Source organism: Dendrobium catenatum, unplaced genomic scaffold (genome assembly GCF_001605985.2).
Source record: "Dendrobium catenatum unplaced genomic scaffold, ASM160598v2 fragScaff_scaffold_589, whole genome shotgun sequence".
NCBI classification, from domain to species: Eukaryota; Viridiplantae; Streptophyta; class Magnoliopsida; order Asparagales; family Orchidaceae; genus Dendrobium; species Dendrobium catenatum.
In genome coordinates, this window is record NW_021319051.1 from 773,393 (window position 1) to 788,675 (window position 15,283).

Here is a 15,283-nt window from a genome sequence, read left to right on the forward strand (position 1 = left end):
ATTGGCAGCTTAAAGTCAAGCACGTGGATCGGATCAAGCTGACACAAAAAATAGGACCTCACGATATAGCAATAATTTGAAAGAAAGGGAAACAAACAAAAAATGTTAACAGGAAAATGGGAATTACCTTGTTTGCAAAAATCAACATTGAAATTGGAAGAGGTAACGTAGGATCATTAATAAGTTGCACTAACGCATGCGCCTTTGCTCTGTGTTTAAAACAAAACAAAACAAAAAACCGTTTCAGCAAATAAATTTAGCAACTGTCCCATTACGAGTTTTAAATTCCAATGAATGACGAGACACTTTCCTTAACCCTAGGTTAATGTGTATTCGTAGAAGTCCCAAGTTTTGAAGGATACATTAACAATGCCATCAAAGTTAATTAGTAGTTGGGATCAAATACGTGGATCTTTCAACATGCATTCCAAACAAAAGATACAGTTGAGAGTGATTTGTGAGAAATTAAGTATTCCTTAATCAGGTCTACTAACAACTTTAACAGATTATAATGTCACTATATGAAGCTGGATTTCATAGTTATAGCTCAAGTTATCTGAAAGTCTCAAATTTGAAAAATGGAAACCTATCTGCAAAATATAAGGTTAAAGCTAAAAAATCCCAGACCCTTCTTTGGCATGATCTTTATGTACTGGATGTTTTACTAACAGCTCAAGCATAGGATGGATTCCCAACTAAAACCATTTTTTTCTGTTAGGTTTGAAATGGATGCCTAGAAATTGAAAATGAAATTCACAATACAAAACTTAATCTATGTGAGAATGGCTTTGATAAAAAACACTCAAGTCAAAAAAAGCCCGAAGCACCTTTATAATTCTGTTAGACTGGTCCAGCCAGTCTAGGCGTTATTGGAGGCGGAATAGGAGTTCCATCCCCGTGATTTTCTCCCCTCCTCCAGCCGGTTTTTATGAAGGATTTAACGTAGTTTAGGAGGTAAAATTCAAATCATGGCTGTTTAGGGATTTCTTTTTTTATTGCAAGTTTTAAGGAGGAAATTTTCTAGGGCTGGGGATATCATGTGTTTGTTGAAATTTGAAGTGTTCTTAGGGAGAAGTTCTGAGCTCTAGCAGCCGGCTAGAGAATTGGGAGAGCCAGATCCTCCTCTCCAATTGAGGATCCATTGTATCTTGTTTAATTTCTTCCCTATTTCATCAATTAGAAAGAGTTTTCTTCCGTCATTTCTCTTAAATTCGTCTTGGATATTGTATTTGGATTGCTGTAATTTAATTTCAGCCAATGGGAAGTAGATTTCAGCATTCATTTTCTAACAAATTGGTATCAGAGCGGTGTCTGGAGCTAAATTGGAGGCCTTCTTTGCTGATTTAAGGGCATATTTACTGTTTTTATTGCTGGCCAAGATCCACGTACCTATGGCAGCCAAGAAGTTGGATGCTTTGGAAGAATGTCTTGAAAGAGAGATGAGCCAAATCAAAGCAACAGTGGACAGAATTTCCTCAATAGAAGATAAGTTCTCCAACCTAGAAGAGATGGTGAAGAAGGTGTTGGATCTTCACAACCAAATGGCAGCTTCAGAGACAAAAGTGTCGGTAGGAGGAAATACACATTCTAGCAATCGTATGGTTGATCATGATGCGGAGATATTAGAGGGAGAAGAAAGAAGACCTTCTCTAGAGCCTATTCATATGGAGGAGATAGGTATAAGGTATGGGGAGAGGCATGAATATGTCAAGTACGAGCGAAGGGGTGCTGAGTTTGAAAGAAGAGAGGTTGAGTATGACCGGAGAGGTGCTGATTTTGAAAGGAGGGGGGAACTTGATAAAGGTTTTGGGTACGGGCATGGAAGGGAGGATCGGGATACTTGGGAGAAGAGAAAATTATGGAAGAATCAAGAGAAATGAAGGAGATCCAAGGATAAGCAAGCTGAAAATGCTCATCTTTGAGGGAGAATATGCACATTGGTGGATCAATAAGGTGTAGAGATATTTCGCCTTCAAATGTATTGACGGAGGAGGAGAGATTGACAGCACCCAATCTATGTTTAGAGAGGAATGCATTGGCCTGGTACCAATGGACAGACATGAGATGGCCCATACAGAACTGGAGGGAATTCAATGACTACTTGTTGAAACATCTCTGAACCAGCAAGGGAGGAGACTTGCATGAGCAATTTTTTCCCTAATGCAGGAAGGCTTGGTGGCAGAGTACTGTGAGAGATTTGAGTATCTTGCTAACCGACTAGACTGACTTTCTGAGACTGTGCTAGAGGGAAACTTCATGAAAGAGCTCAAACTAGAAATCTAAGTGGCAGTTAGAGTGATGACGCCTTGTGACTTGAGAGACGCTATGAAGCCAGCACAGTTAATGGACTAGAAGCACCTAGATAAGGGCGCCAGAGGTAGCAGCTCCGGAGGTTCGTATAGGATGACCACAACTTTTTTAGCACCAAAGGGGGAGACAATAAGTAGCATTCGAGAGACCCCAAAGGAGAAGTCTGTAGGAGGGAGAATCTGGGATCTTTCAAGAAGCTCACTGAAAAGGAACCACAGGAAAAGAGGGCTAAGCGATAGTGCTTCAAACGTGATGAGAGGTACACTAGGGCACAGGTGTAAGAACCAAACTCTTTAGGTTCTAACTATTTGCAGTGATGAGGAAGCTAAAGAGGTAGGTGAGAGTGAGGCATTAGTAGAGGAGGAAAAGCTGCATCTGGATATGATGGAGGACTCCTTGAACTCAGTGACGGGATTCACTCCAAATCACACCATGAAAGTGAAGGGGGAAATAGTAGACCAAGAGGTGTTGGTGTTGATAGTTAGTGGGGCAAATAATTTTTTTATTTTTCAATCAGGTGGTAGACCATTGGGCATGAAATTGGAGGACACATAGTGTTATTGAGTGATGATGGGCACTATGAAGGTGAAGATGGGTAAAGGAATGTGTAGGAGAGTGATTTTGACCATACAAAGTGTCCAAATGAGAGAAGACTTCATTTCATTGGAGTTGGAGATCACTAATGTCATCCTAAGGATGAAATGATTATAGACCTTGGGGGATACCAAGGTTAATTGGGAAGCACTAACGATGGAGCTGGTGGTAGAGGGAAGAAGGGTGATGACTAGGTATGATGCAAGGTTATCTAAAGCCATGATGTCACTCAAAATCATGGTGAGGACCATACAAGAGGTGGGAAAAGAATTTTTGGTGGAGCTGTAGAGCTTAAAGAGGATCAAATTAGAGAAGGGGGAAGACATACCTCCTTTAGTACAACCTCTTATACAACAATTCAGTGAGGGCATTCAGCCACCTCAAGGATTTCCACCAACAAGGGAGCAAGAGCACGCTATCATCTTGAGGGAGAAAGTGTCACCAATTAGTGTCAATCCATACTACTACCCTCAGATTCAGAAGAATGAGATTGAGAAACTGATTAAAGAGATGTTGGAGACAAAGATTATCAGTTCGAATGTGAGTCCTTTTTCTAGCCCACTCTTACTGATCAAGAAAAAGGATGGAAGCTAGAGATTTTGTGTTGACTATTGAGCCTTAAACAAGAAAATTATGCTAGACAAGTTTCCCACTCTGGTGATAAATGAGCTGTTGGATGAGCTGTGTGGAGCATTGGTGTTCACAAAGATGGATATGAAGTCTGGCTACCATCAGAATAAGATGAGAGAGAGGATGTTCCGAAAATCGCATTCAGAACTCATGAGGGTCACTACGAGTCATGAGGGTCACTACAAGTTTCTAATGATGCCTTTTGGCCTCACCAACGCCCCTGCTACATTCCAATTCCTCATGAACATGGTATTTTGACCATACCTCAGGAGGTTTGTATTAGTTTTCTTTGATGACATCCTTGTGTACAGCAGACCAGACAAGGAGCATTTGGAGCACTTGAGGGTGATCTTAAAAGTGTTACAGAGCACCAGCTGAGGGCCAACCTGAAAAAGAATTATTTTGCACATGCCAGTATTGATTACTTGGGGCACGTGATATCTCAAGAGGTGGCCGCTGATTAGACAAAGATTGAGTAAATGTTGAAATGGCCTCTACTTAAGAAACTAAGGGAGCTGGTGAGTTTCCTAGAATTGACTAGATACTACAAATGATTTGTGAGGGGATATAACACCATAGCCTGACCATTGATAGAGCAGTTAAATAAATGATAGCTTCTTGTAGGGAGAGGCGGCTACACAGATCTTTGCGAGATTAGAGAAGACTATGACCACTATATCGATCCTAGTTCAACCAAATTTCAGGCAGATTTTCATGGTAGAGACTGATGCATCGGGGTATGGATTAGGAGAAATGCTCATTCAGAATCACAAGCCCATAGCTTACTTCAGCCAAGTGTTGATAGCTAGAGCTAGGCTGAAGTCAGTTTACGAGGAGTTGATGTGATTGTGTAGGCTATTCAGAAGTGGCAACCTTACTTATTGGGTTGACATTTAATCGTCAGGATAGACCGGAGGAGCTTGAAGTACCTATTAGAGAAAAGAATGGTTATCGAGGAGATTCAAAGATGGTTGCCAAAGTTGTTGGACTATGACTTTGAGATCCATTATAGGTCAGAATTATAGAACAAGGCAGTTGATGACTTATCCATATGTGTGAGAGAGCATGAGGAGTTAGCCGTGTCGATACCATTGATGCTTGATTGGGGGGCTATTAAAGAGGAGAGCGTACATGATGAGAAGCTGAGAAGGATCAGAACAAATCTACTGAAGGATGAGAATAGCCACCTTGGCAATTCCCTAGAGAGGGAGAAACTACAGTACCAGGGGAGATTTGTGTTGCCTTAGACCTCAGTCCATAATCCACATCTGTTGTACATGATATTGAAATCATAGTTGTATTAGAAGGGGATGCAAACATATGTGAAAGAGATGGTGGCTAGATGTGAGGTATACCAACGAAACAAGTACATGATCATGGCTCCATGAGGGTTACTTCAACCCCTAGCTCTACCAAATAGGGTGTGGGAGGAGGCCACCATGGACTTTATAGATGGTTTACTCCAATCTGAGGGGTTTACACTGATTTTGATGGTAGTTGACAGGTTGAGCAAGTATGCCCACTTCATTCCCATATGGCATTCCTACACAATAGTGATAGTGGCAACACCATTCATCAGAGAGGTGTTCAAACTGCACGGCATATCGAAGTTTATAGTGTCCGACCGAGATAAGATATTCCTTTGTCACTTTTGGAGTTGTTGAAGCTACAGGGTACAATACTGATGTAGTAAAAAATTTACATTTTATATTTTATTTATATTTTTGTGTGGGTTATTGGACGCTTTGTATTTTATTTGTGTTGTCTAATGATGGAAAACAACTAATGATCATACTGGGTGCGATGCTCTCCGGTTGGTTCACGCAATTGTCCTTCCATTTGAGTCAATTTTACTTCCGTTCTCCTTGGTGGACGATTTGGTGATTATCTATGGGTTGTTTTTAACTAGGCTTGGCTCATTTCTTTCTTTAGTTGATTGGTTGTTCGATTTTCCCTGCTAATTGTTTGGCTTCCTTGCTGGTTGCACGGTTTTCCCTGTAGTTGTTCAGTTTCCCTGTTGTCTGCTCGATTTCATTGTTGATGGCTGCTCGACTTTTCCCCTTGTTAATTCTTGTGCAGGTTACCTTGGCTTCTTCAAGTGAGGGCTGATTTAAGTGGTTCTTATTGGCTATTTTGAAGACACATTTGTGTGAGCAAATTATTGCTCTTTCCCCCTATATATGGTAGCTGAATTTCTATGGTAGGGGTTATTAAAGGAAAAACAAAAAAGCCTGAGGGTTTCTTAACTTGCAAGTTGTCTTCTTCTTAATCCATATTTCTTCCTCTCGTACTTCATTCTACTTCTTCCCTCCATGGTTACCCTTCCAATAGTATCTTTCTTCTTTAAGGAAATTGAGTGGTAAGGTCTTGTGCCCTGTTTTGTTGGTATTTGCCAGAAGAGCGTCGACTTGCACTGGATCATAATTTCAATAGTGGATCAATGATTTGTCCTTTCCTTTGGGCACCTTTTCCTATTTTATGATGTGCATGTGAGGTGACCGCTCGTGACTATTCTGAGGGTATTATAATTTATATATTTTGCTTCTTTTATTTTCTTGTGTGACTTCCTAACCATTTTCCTACATTTGATTTTCTATTAAGTTTTCATCATTTGGTGTTTGTTTATGTGATAGTGAAAGGAGGAGTCTTTCTGCATGCCTAGTGTTCTCCTACTTGATTTTAGAACTTAAGTTGCATCAAGTACTTAAGAGTAGCATCGCTTACCCCTCTCAGACAAATGGGCAAGATGGAGGTGGTTAACAAGAGTGTGGAGACTTACATGCGATGTTTCTCTTCAAAGATACCTCGATTGTAAGCCAAGAGGCTATCACGGGCAAAGTACTAGTACAACACTTCGTATCATTCAGTTCCCAGATGACTCCTTTTAAAGTGTTGTGAGGAAGAGATCCACCCCACTTGGTGCATTTTGGGCAGAGAAGCACACCAATTTCTTCAATGAAATAGTACTTGCAAGAGAATTATTGGGTGCTGGAGAAATTAAAAAGGAACTAGTTAAGGGCTTAGCAGATCATGAAGAAGCAGACAAATAAGCATAGGAAGGACATTCAGTTTGAGACGAGGGATAACATATATTTAAAGCTTCATCCTTACAAACAAAGGACAGTCGCTAACAAGAGAAATAAGAAGCTGGCACCGAGATACATTGGCCCTTATGAGATATTGGAGAGGATTGAAGCTATGGCTTACCATTTGAGGTTATCCTTGACCACTACCATACACACAGTGTTCCACATTTCACAGTTCACGAGAGCTATTAAGGATCATGCTACTAGCTCAGAGCTACTCGAGACACTGACTGAGGACTTAGAAGTAGTGTTGGAACCCCTGGAGCTAAAAGAGGCATGACAAAGAGGTGGGCTCAAGGAAGTGCTCATAAAGTGGAAGACCCTACCCGAATATAACGCCACATGGGAGTCGTACAAGAGAGTGAAGTATTAGTTTTCATCCTTCCACCTTGAGGATAAGGTGGGTTTTTGGGAGTTGAGTTATTGTTAGACCGATCAATAGACTAGTCTATCTGGTCCATCCTGGACCGGCTCATTTTTATCGAAAGCGGAACAGGAGTTCCGCCCCGTGAGTTCTGCCCCTCCTCTAGTAGGTTTTTATGAAGGATTTAATGTGGTTTATATGTGAAAATTCAAAGAAGGGGATATTTAGGAATTTCTTTTTTATTGTATGCTTTAAGGAGGAAAATTTCCTATGGTTGGGGATATATTGTTATTGCTAAAATGGACAATGTTCTTAGGGAGTTTTGGGCTCTAACTGCCAGCTAGAGAATTGGGAGAGTTGGATCCTCCTCTCCAATTGAGGATCCATTATTTTTTTTTTCTTTCCTATTTCATCAATTAAAAAGAGTTTTCTTCCGTTATTTCTCTTAAATTCATAATGTAGATTATATTTAGATTGTTGTAATTTAATTTCAGACAAGGGAAAGTGGATTTCAACATCCATTTCTTAGCAAATTCAAATAAGACTATTTCCCAACTGCAATGAACTAATCTACTCTGCTTAGATAAATAGTATAGTAAAAGTAGATCCATATAACCTCCACACCATCCTTTACATGAAAAACTTTTTGAATTTACTCATCAATTTTTCTATTTTGATCCAAGGCTTCCCTCACCTAACTTTATCAGATCACACAGTATGTTGTGCAGAAGTAAAGTATCAAATTCACCACATAATACATAATATATTTGAGAAATGGCTTTGATCAAGAATACACGAGTCGAGAAAAGCGCTATTCGTGTGATTAAAAAATTAGGTGCTAATGCCTATTTGCTAGATTTACCAGATACTGTTGGCACTTCACCTGTTTTTAATGTTTCTGACCTGTCTTTGTATGAAGGAGATTCTGACGATTTTGTAGATATTGAAACTTTACCACTCTCTGCTCCTTTGGTAAAGTCTGAAGATCAAATCGAAGATGTTATTGATGTGAAGGTTATTCAAACGAGGCATGGAGAGCACAAAAAGTTTTTGGTCAAATGGAGCAATCGGCCAATGATTGACTGTACATGGATTGATGCTGCTAATCTAAAAAAGAAAAACTTGGAGCTTTATGAACGAGTTGTTGATACGTTCTCATCAGGAAATGAGATTTTTCCACCAGGGGAGAATTGATGCTATCAAAAATTTATGTACTTTTTATTTTATTTGAACAATAGTATATTTTGTTTTCTTTTCTTTTTTAGCTATCCAATGATGGGAAAGCATCCAATGATCATGGTAGGTAGTGCATATGGCTTGGTAGACCTTTGGTTTGCTGGCTCGATTGGTCCCTAGCTGCTAGTGGTTCACGGGTTGGTTGTTTTGGAGCATTCGATTTTGAGCTTGTTCTCTAAGTTGCTTGAGCTGAAGTTTAGTAGCTCTTTAATTCTCAAAAGGTACCTCATTATGAAGTTATTGACCTCATTTTTGTATGAGGTCACTAAGGCCCTTCCAAACTTCAGATCAATTCAAGACCTTAGGGCCTACTCTAGACCTTAAGATCCTTTCCTAGAGCCAGATCCTAGGATCCACTCTAGACCTTAGCTTGCTTTTAAAATGGAGGCTGAATTCAAAGCATTTGAATTTATAACTGAATGCTTTGGGGGTCCATCCGGTCTCAGATTTCGGAACAGGGATGTATTTTCCCGTGATTTTGCTGCTTTGAATTCGGCCTGCTTGCTGGCTCCTTGGTGCCGTGAGTTACCTATGATTCCTGTAACTATTCCTTCAGAATTAATGCTGGCTGTTTTCCGAAAACTATGGCTTTGCTGCTTTGCATTATCGGCCTGCTGATTGCCTCCTTGGTTCCTGGTTTGGGTGTTTATCCGTGAACTTTGGGGGAAGTTTTCTATGCCTATTATGCTTCGGTTCTAATGGAAATTAAAGTCATGTGACTCTTGGCATTCCTCTCTTTTGCTTATATATATGAGAAGATGTTATGAAGAAAAGACAGTTGATATTTGTGAGCATATTTGCTATTAACCTGCGGGTTTATTCGAAAATCATGCGGGCTCTTTCCAACCTTCTTTTCTCATCCCCCTCCGGAAATCCTGCGGGCTCTTTCCACCCTTTCTTCTCGGGATTCTAATCTCTCCGTCACTCCACAAGTGCCACTCCATCTGTATCCTTCTTCTCAACAGTGAAGCAACTTTAGGGTGTCGTATCTAGGTTGATTTGGAAGCATTTGGGACAGTCTTGCAGTGGTGGACCATCGGTTTGCTAGTTCTATGCACTTTAATTATTTAACCTATAAATTCGATGCATGTGAGGAACCCGCTCTGACAGTTGTCTGAGGATAGCATTTTTTTTTATTTCTTTAAAATCTCCTAGCATCTTTTGTTCTGTTTGTCTAGTTTTGGGTCGTTAGCGTTTATTTAATAAAATTTGTTTTAAGTTCTACTCATTGTGTCAGATTTCTTCTTGTGTGTCTATTGTGTTCAAGAGATATAGGCTCCCTATATCCCTTGTCTACATCAAAAATTGGTAGTAAAAGGAGATTCATATAACCTCTACACCTTCCGTTACATTAAAAACATTTTCAATTTATTCATAAATATTCCATTTTGTTCCATGGTTTATCTCAGCTAACTTTTTCAGATTGCACAGTATCTTGCGCAGGAGTAAAGTGTCAATATTGATATAACTAACTCCTTTTGTTATTGTAATATTACATCCATTCTATTCAAATCCACATCCTAATAAGCCATGGAACTTTATAATCGAGGCACAAAAACCTGAAAAGTCGTACAAATGTATAGTTCAATGGGAAGGATAATAAATTGGATATACAAACTAAAACTGTAGCAAAAAATAGAATTGGTGTGAGACAAACCTGACATTTTCCACAGTGCCTCCTACTTGCTTAATATATTTGTACATCTGCCTTCCATGTTTATCAAGATTCTAAGAAAAAAAATACAAATAGTTAAATAGAGTAGCTACGTCAGTTGACAGAAGAAGTGTGATTTTTGGAAGAAAAAAAAAAGCAACACTTAGAATTTGCATGCAAAACCAGAAACTTTAAAGTTCAGAGGTGAATGGAGAATACTTCAGAAATAAGGGATTGCGCAGCATAATGTGTTCAAAGCCAGCATGCATTGCACACTAAGTAAAGCAAGCTTCTATGGTACTACAACTTAATCTAGAAAAAATGAAACCCCAAAATAAATTCAGGGAATATATCAGGACAATAGATACTTTTTGTTTTTGGCAAACTTTTCAATTTTCTTTTTTTCTTCTTTTGGTGCAAAATTCACAATGTTCAAATAGTATAATAAATGATAACCTTCTGAACAACAACATTGATCTTTCCAGCAACTCCATTGTATATTGCAAGGCGGGTAGACTCAGCATTAAGTGCAGCTTTAGAAGCAATAATCCTGATGCCTGTCAAAAAAATTTATTTGTAGATTGAGTTACATTTAAGCAGTAGAATACTTCCTCTTTTTCAACCATATGTTCTTGGTAACGCCAAACCTAGTTGCTTAGTAACAGAGTCTCCTTTCTTAGTGCTTCTTAGTGGTTGAGTATTTTCTTCTCCTTTTGGTTCTCTAAATTCCTTTTTAGAAGCATCCTCAGCAGCAGTCTCTGGTAGTCTAGCAGCTTTTTTTTCTGCAGCCTCTTTAGCTTCTCTTCTTTCGGCTTCCAAGGCTGCTTTTTGTGCTTCAGCTTGTTTAATAGCTTTCAATCTAACCTGTAAAAAATATCCAGAGAAGGCACTTAAAGCAATCTTTAGGTAGAGAACAACATAATGTAAAAAGAAAAAAAAGTTGACAACTGGAAAACAACATAAAGCTTCCATTTATTCTAGGAAATAGGAATTGCAATAATGATTGTATGATACTATATACAAAACAACCAAATTAACATTTTAATGACAGAAAAAAAAAAAGTTCAGGTGATGACAGAGTATAAAATCTATCAGGTACTCTAAACACTTCTTTAGGGAAGGAAAACTGTTGTTGCATCCAAAACAAACTAGGACATGGGGCAAAGCAGTACAAAGCCAAAGATGAAGCTATGGCATGCAAGTCTAGATGTCATAGCTCTCTTGATATATTTCCTATATACCCTCACAAATGAAGTATCTTATATTACAAACCAACTTTTTTTAGTATTTGCCAAATTTATAATTATTTTATAAAGAGGGCTAACAAGAAAAAGGAAATGTATGTTCTTAAGAACTTCAAGCAATATATTGCTTTGACGGTGTTGAATCACTACTTTTAAGTTCCAGTTTCTAAATATATGGAGGACAAGCTTATGATCTACCCACACTCCAGAAAATATACAGCATAAATGATGAGAAGAACCTTCAGCATAATCTAGTAAGTAGATCGCCCAAGAATCTAGTTCGCAAAAGCTTAATGTCATAGCAAATATGAATCAATTGGGAAACATTATGTTATAGAGTAAGAACCTCAACAAGAAAAAACCTAGCTGCAGCATACTGGTGTTGGGCTTCCATCATAACAGCCATATTCGTATTATGTACACTTAGTGACTAAAGGCAGCAGTGCTTAACCAATTCATCTGACGCCAAAGCAAAAACAAATAGAAAAATCGCCTCTCATGATGTTATGTTACTCATGAATATTCTCAAAATCCAGTTATACAGTAGTCCTACATAGTTCAGTCCAAATGACATAATCATAGATTACATTCCTGAACCTATTATGAAACTTCTAGCACATACCAGCATGTATAATGGTCCTGTTTTCCTACTATACCTGCAAAACACAACTTAAACACTTCAGTCACATGTTAAACTGCTTCAGATTACTGTCCCGTACTATCATCTACATCCATTTCATCTTTTCAAAAGCTAACACTATGATCCAGGAGAATCTTAAAAAGAAATTGCAGAATCAACTTTGAATCATAAAATTAAAAAAATGGACTGAGGGCCAAATTGCAAAAATTTTCAATTTAAAATTCAATAAAAATGATTGGCTGCCAGGATAAAGAGAGAGATTTGTCTGGACAAAATCAAGAAAACTATCTTCAAATCACTCTACAGAATCATCCTCCTTATTTTAAGTGGCCAACCAACTTTATTGGAGCAAAATAAGCAATCTTCCTATTACTAATCAATGATTATGTTCATTTTCATGCTTAAGCATTTTGATATGCATGTGACAGATCCATTAGCTTAATTAATTTTCAAGACTATCAATAATTTAAATGAATGTATGGATATTAAGGAAAAGGTTTACTAGATTGGAGCCAATTTGGATTGGCTCATATTTTTCATGCTATAAGTGATCCAAATTAATTCCTCCTCAATATCTTTATCTCTCCCTTTCCATAAAAAGCTAGGCCTTCAATAGAAATGTTTTCTCTCTCCTCCCATGGTACGCCATCCAAGATACAGGAAATCCTAGGGCAAGGGTTTCCAAGCAACAGTATGCCAGCTCCTTCCTCTCTTTTCTCAAGCATTGCAGGCCTCACTACCATCTTATAGAATTTTCCCTTAAGTTTGAGGGGTACTTTTCTATCACACAACAAGCCCGATGCATTCCTCCACTTCAACCATCCAACTTGAATTATGCTGATAATATCTCCATCAATTTCATCATCACTCTGAATAATAGATCCAATATATCTAAAACATGTACTCTTATTAATGACTTGATCGTCCAAAGTCACAATCCCCTCACTAGGTCTATTACTACTAAAATTACACTCCATATATTACGTTTTATATCTACTCAAGCGAAAACCTTTAGCTCTAATGTTGACCTCCATAATTCAAGTTTACTTTCAACTCCCTCTCTAGTCTTATCAACAAGAAGAATATCATCAGCAAAAAGCATACACCAAGGTACATCCTCTTGCAAATGTCTAGTGAGAACATCCATGACTAAAGCAAAAAGATATGGGCTTAAGGCTGATCCTTGATGTAACCCAACCGAAATAAAGAAATACTTGGTCAAACCACCTTGTGTTTGAACACAAGTAATAGCTCTTGCATACATATCTTTAATGATTTGAATATAAGCATTATTAACTCCTTTCTTTTCAAGAACTCTCCATAGCACTTCTCTTGGAACTTTATCATATGCTTTTTCTAAATCAATAAAAACCATATGTAGATCCTCCTTATTTTCTCAATAAAACTATAAATTTCACATGCTATCAAAAAATTATTAACCTCATGAGAGTAAATATACCTTTCTGACATAAGAATGAAATATTGATAATCAGTAGAAATCATTATAACTCTAGAGGGGAGACAAAATAGAGTGATAATTCTTCCTTCCACACTGGAAGTCAATTTCTTTCATATCTTTCGATGATTTTTTTTTCTTTTTTGGCCTCAATAGTCAACTTAATTTTATCAAATATTATTAGGATGTTGATAATAGGGTAGTTATTTCTAACTTAGTTAGCTAGGCTTATTTCTTCTACTTAATAGGTTATTAATTCTTTGGCTTCCTGGTAGTTGAGTGCATGGACAAAGTAGGTCGGAGATCATCCATGACTGTTGTTGATTTCATAAGTTAAGTTTTTGCTCAATTATTAGCCATTGATCTCATATCATCTTTAGCCACTTCTAACTTAAAACTATACATTTTTACTTCATACTAGCTATGTTTGGCTTCATAATAGCTATTTTTTAATCCTTGCCAGCTAATATACTAGTTTATATGAAGCATTACCAACTATATATGGCTTTTGAATAATATTCTTCTGATATTTCAGTAAAAAATTCAAGCAAATCACATCACGCCTGCTCATGTGGTCAATGTATGCAACCTAAGTGCACTATAGATAAATAGTTTTCAAATTCAAATCATGCCCTTTCGAATAAAAATGAAGCAAACTAAACATTGCTCGATGTCACTCGATAAAACCCACTGAAAACATATCCCAAAAATAATCTCATTATGCTTTTTTTTTTCATCTTCATGTCACTCGTTATAACCTAATCTCACCATTTTGACACTACAGGTACTCCTAAGCTATGCATTTAATAATAAAAAAAATGCTTTAATATTTTCATATATATGTTAGTAGTTTTGGTTATCGCAAATGCTTAATATCCAATAACACCCTAAGCATCACCTTTCATATATTTCTAAGATACAATAAATCATGTCCATATCTTCATTGGTATTCATGTTTAACTTTTAAAATGAAAAGAAAATCTATTAAATATCACCGTGGAGGTTATATCGTTTGCTCTTATATTAAGCGCACTATAATATGATTTTATTGTTTTATTGTCGGGAGATTTACATACCTAGCAATCAAAACTTTCTTATTTACATATTTAACACCTAATCTTCAGTATTTACTTATATAACACCCAAAATAAATTTAATACATTAAAACTAATACATTGGCATGCTATTTGTCATGAATTCTCAGCGAGATTCATCACGACTTCCCGACAGATTTTGCCAAGCTGCTAACTTCCATTAAAAAAATGTTATATTATGTAAATAATGAAATTTAGGAGTTAAATATTTAAATAAAATAATTTTGAGTGCTATGTATGTAAATTCACCATTAGTATTTTAGCCAATATTGCAATTAGCTCATAATTTCTTATGAGCTTAATATATGATTATATTTTTTTCTATCCAACATTCAAGTCAACTTCAATGACTTCTGTTAATGTTTGTTGAAGCCCCTGAAGCACTCTCACATGACCCTCCAATGTATTTTTATTACAAAAACAACTTATTATAATACATGAAAAGTTGCACTTTCTCCTGCATCGTTGTAGCTTTTGTGAAGTCTAGTTGGTCCAACCTCCCATGCATCAACAAGGTTGTACAAAGACCTAAAGACTAAATGATCAAGTCAATGGTTCTCCAACTTTTGAGTGATATTCTTATATACACTCTTAACACCACTACTTAGTCACAAATTTATTAGAGGTCACAACTTTGCAATGTCACCATCTTCGCATTAAGATATGGTAGATAGCCACCAACCAATTATTATAAATTTGCAGGGGAGGAGAAAGAACAAACACATGGAGAGTGAACACATCAGCAACTCTTCATAACAATCCATGCACTTCAGGATAAGAATAATAAAGAATAATATAAACAAAAGATTTAGTGGAATTGATGCAGCAACAAATTAGTCACCAAAGAGACAAATCACCAAAGAGAGCCATGAAAGTGAACATGCACATGGAGGCTGATTACTAGTAAGTGATGGAAGTTGAAACAGTCTAAGGGAGAGAAAATTGGCCAATACAAAATTCAAAATGTTATGTTCT

The 15,283-nt window shown here is 37.3% G+C and overlaps 1 protein-coding gene across 2 annotated transcripts in view; it reads right to left on the reverse strand.

Moving 5' to 3' along the window:
- Positions 1 to 15,283, reverse strand: part of LOC110099443 (protein GLE1) — a 61,746-nt gene that overhangs the window by 23,783 nt on the left and 22,680 nt on the right. For both annotated transcript variants that reach the window (XR_002303451.2, XM_020826586.2), the window contains exons 8-11: positions 10,522 to 10,738; positions 10,331 to 10,431; positions 9,878 to 9,948; positions 128 to 209 (exon numbers count right to left, since the gene is read on the reverse strand). Coding sequence is in view for 1 of the 2 variants with exons in the window: in XM_020826586.2 (XP_020682245.1) it covers positions 128 to 209; positions 9,878 to 9,948; positions 10,331 to 10,431; positions 10,522 to 10,738 (471 nt within the window). In the remaining variant the exon portion in view is untranslated. The remainder of the gene's footprint in view (positions 1 to 127; positions 210 to 9,877; positions 9,949 to 10,330; positions 10,432 to 10,521; positions 10,739 to 15,283) is intronic.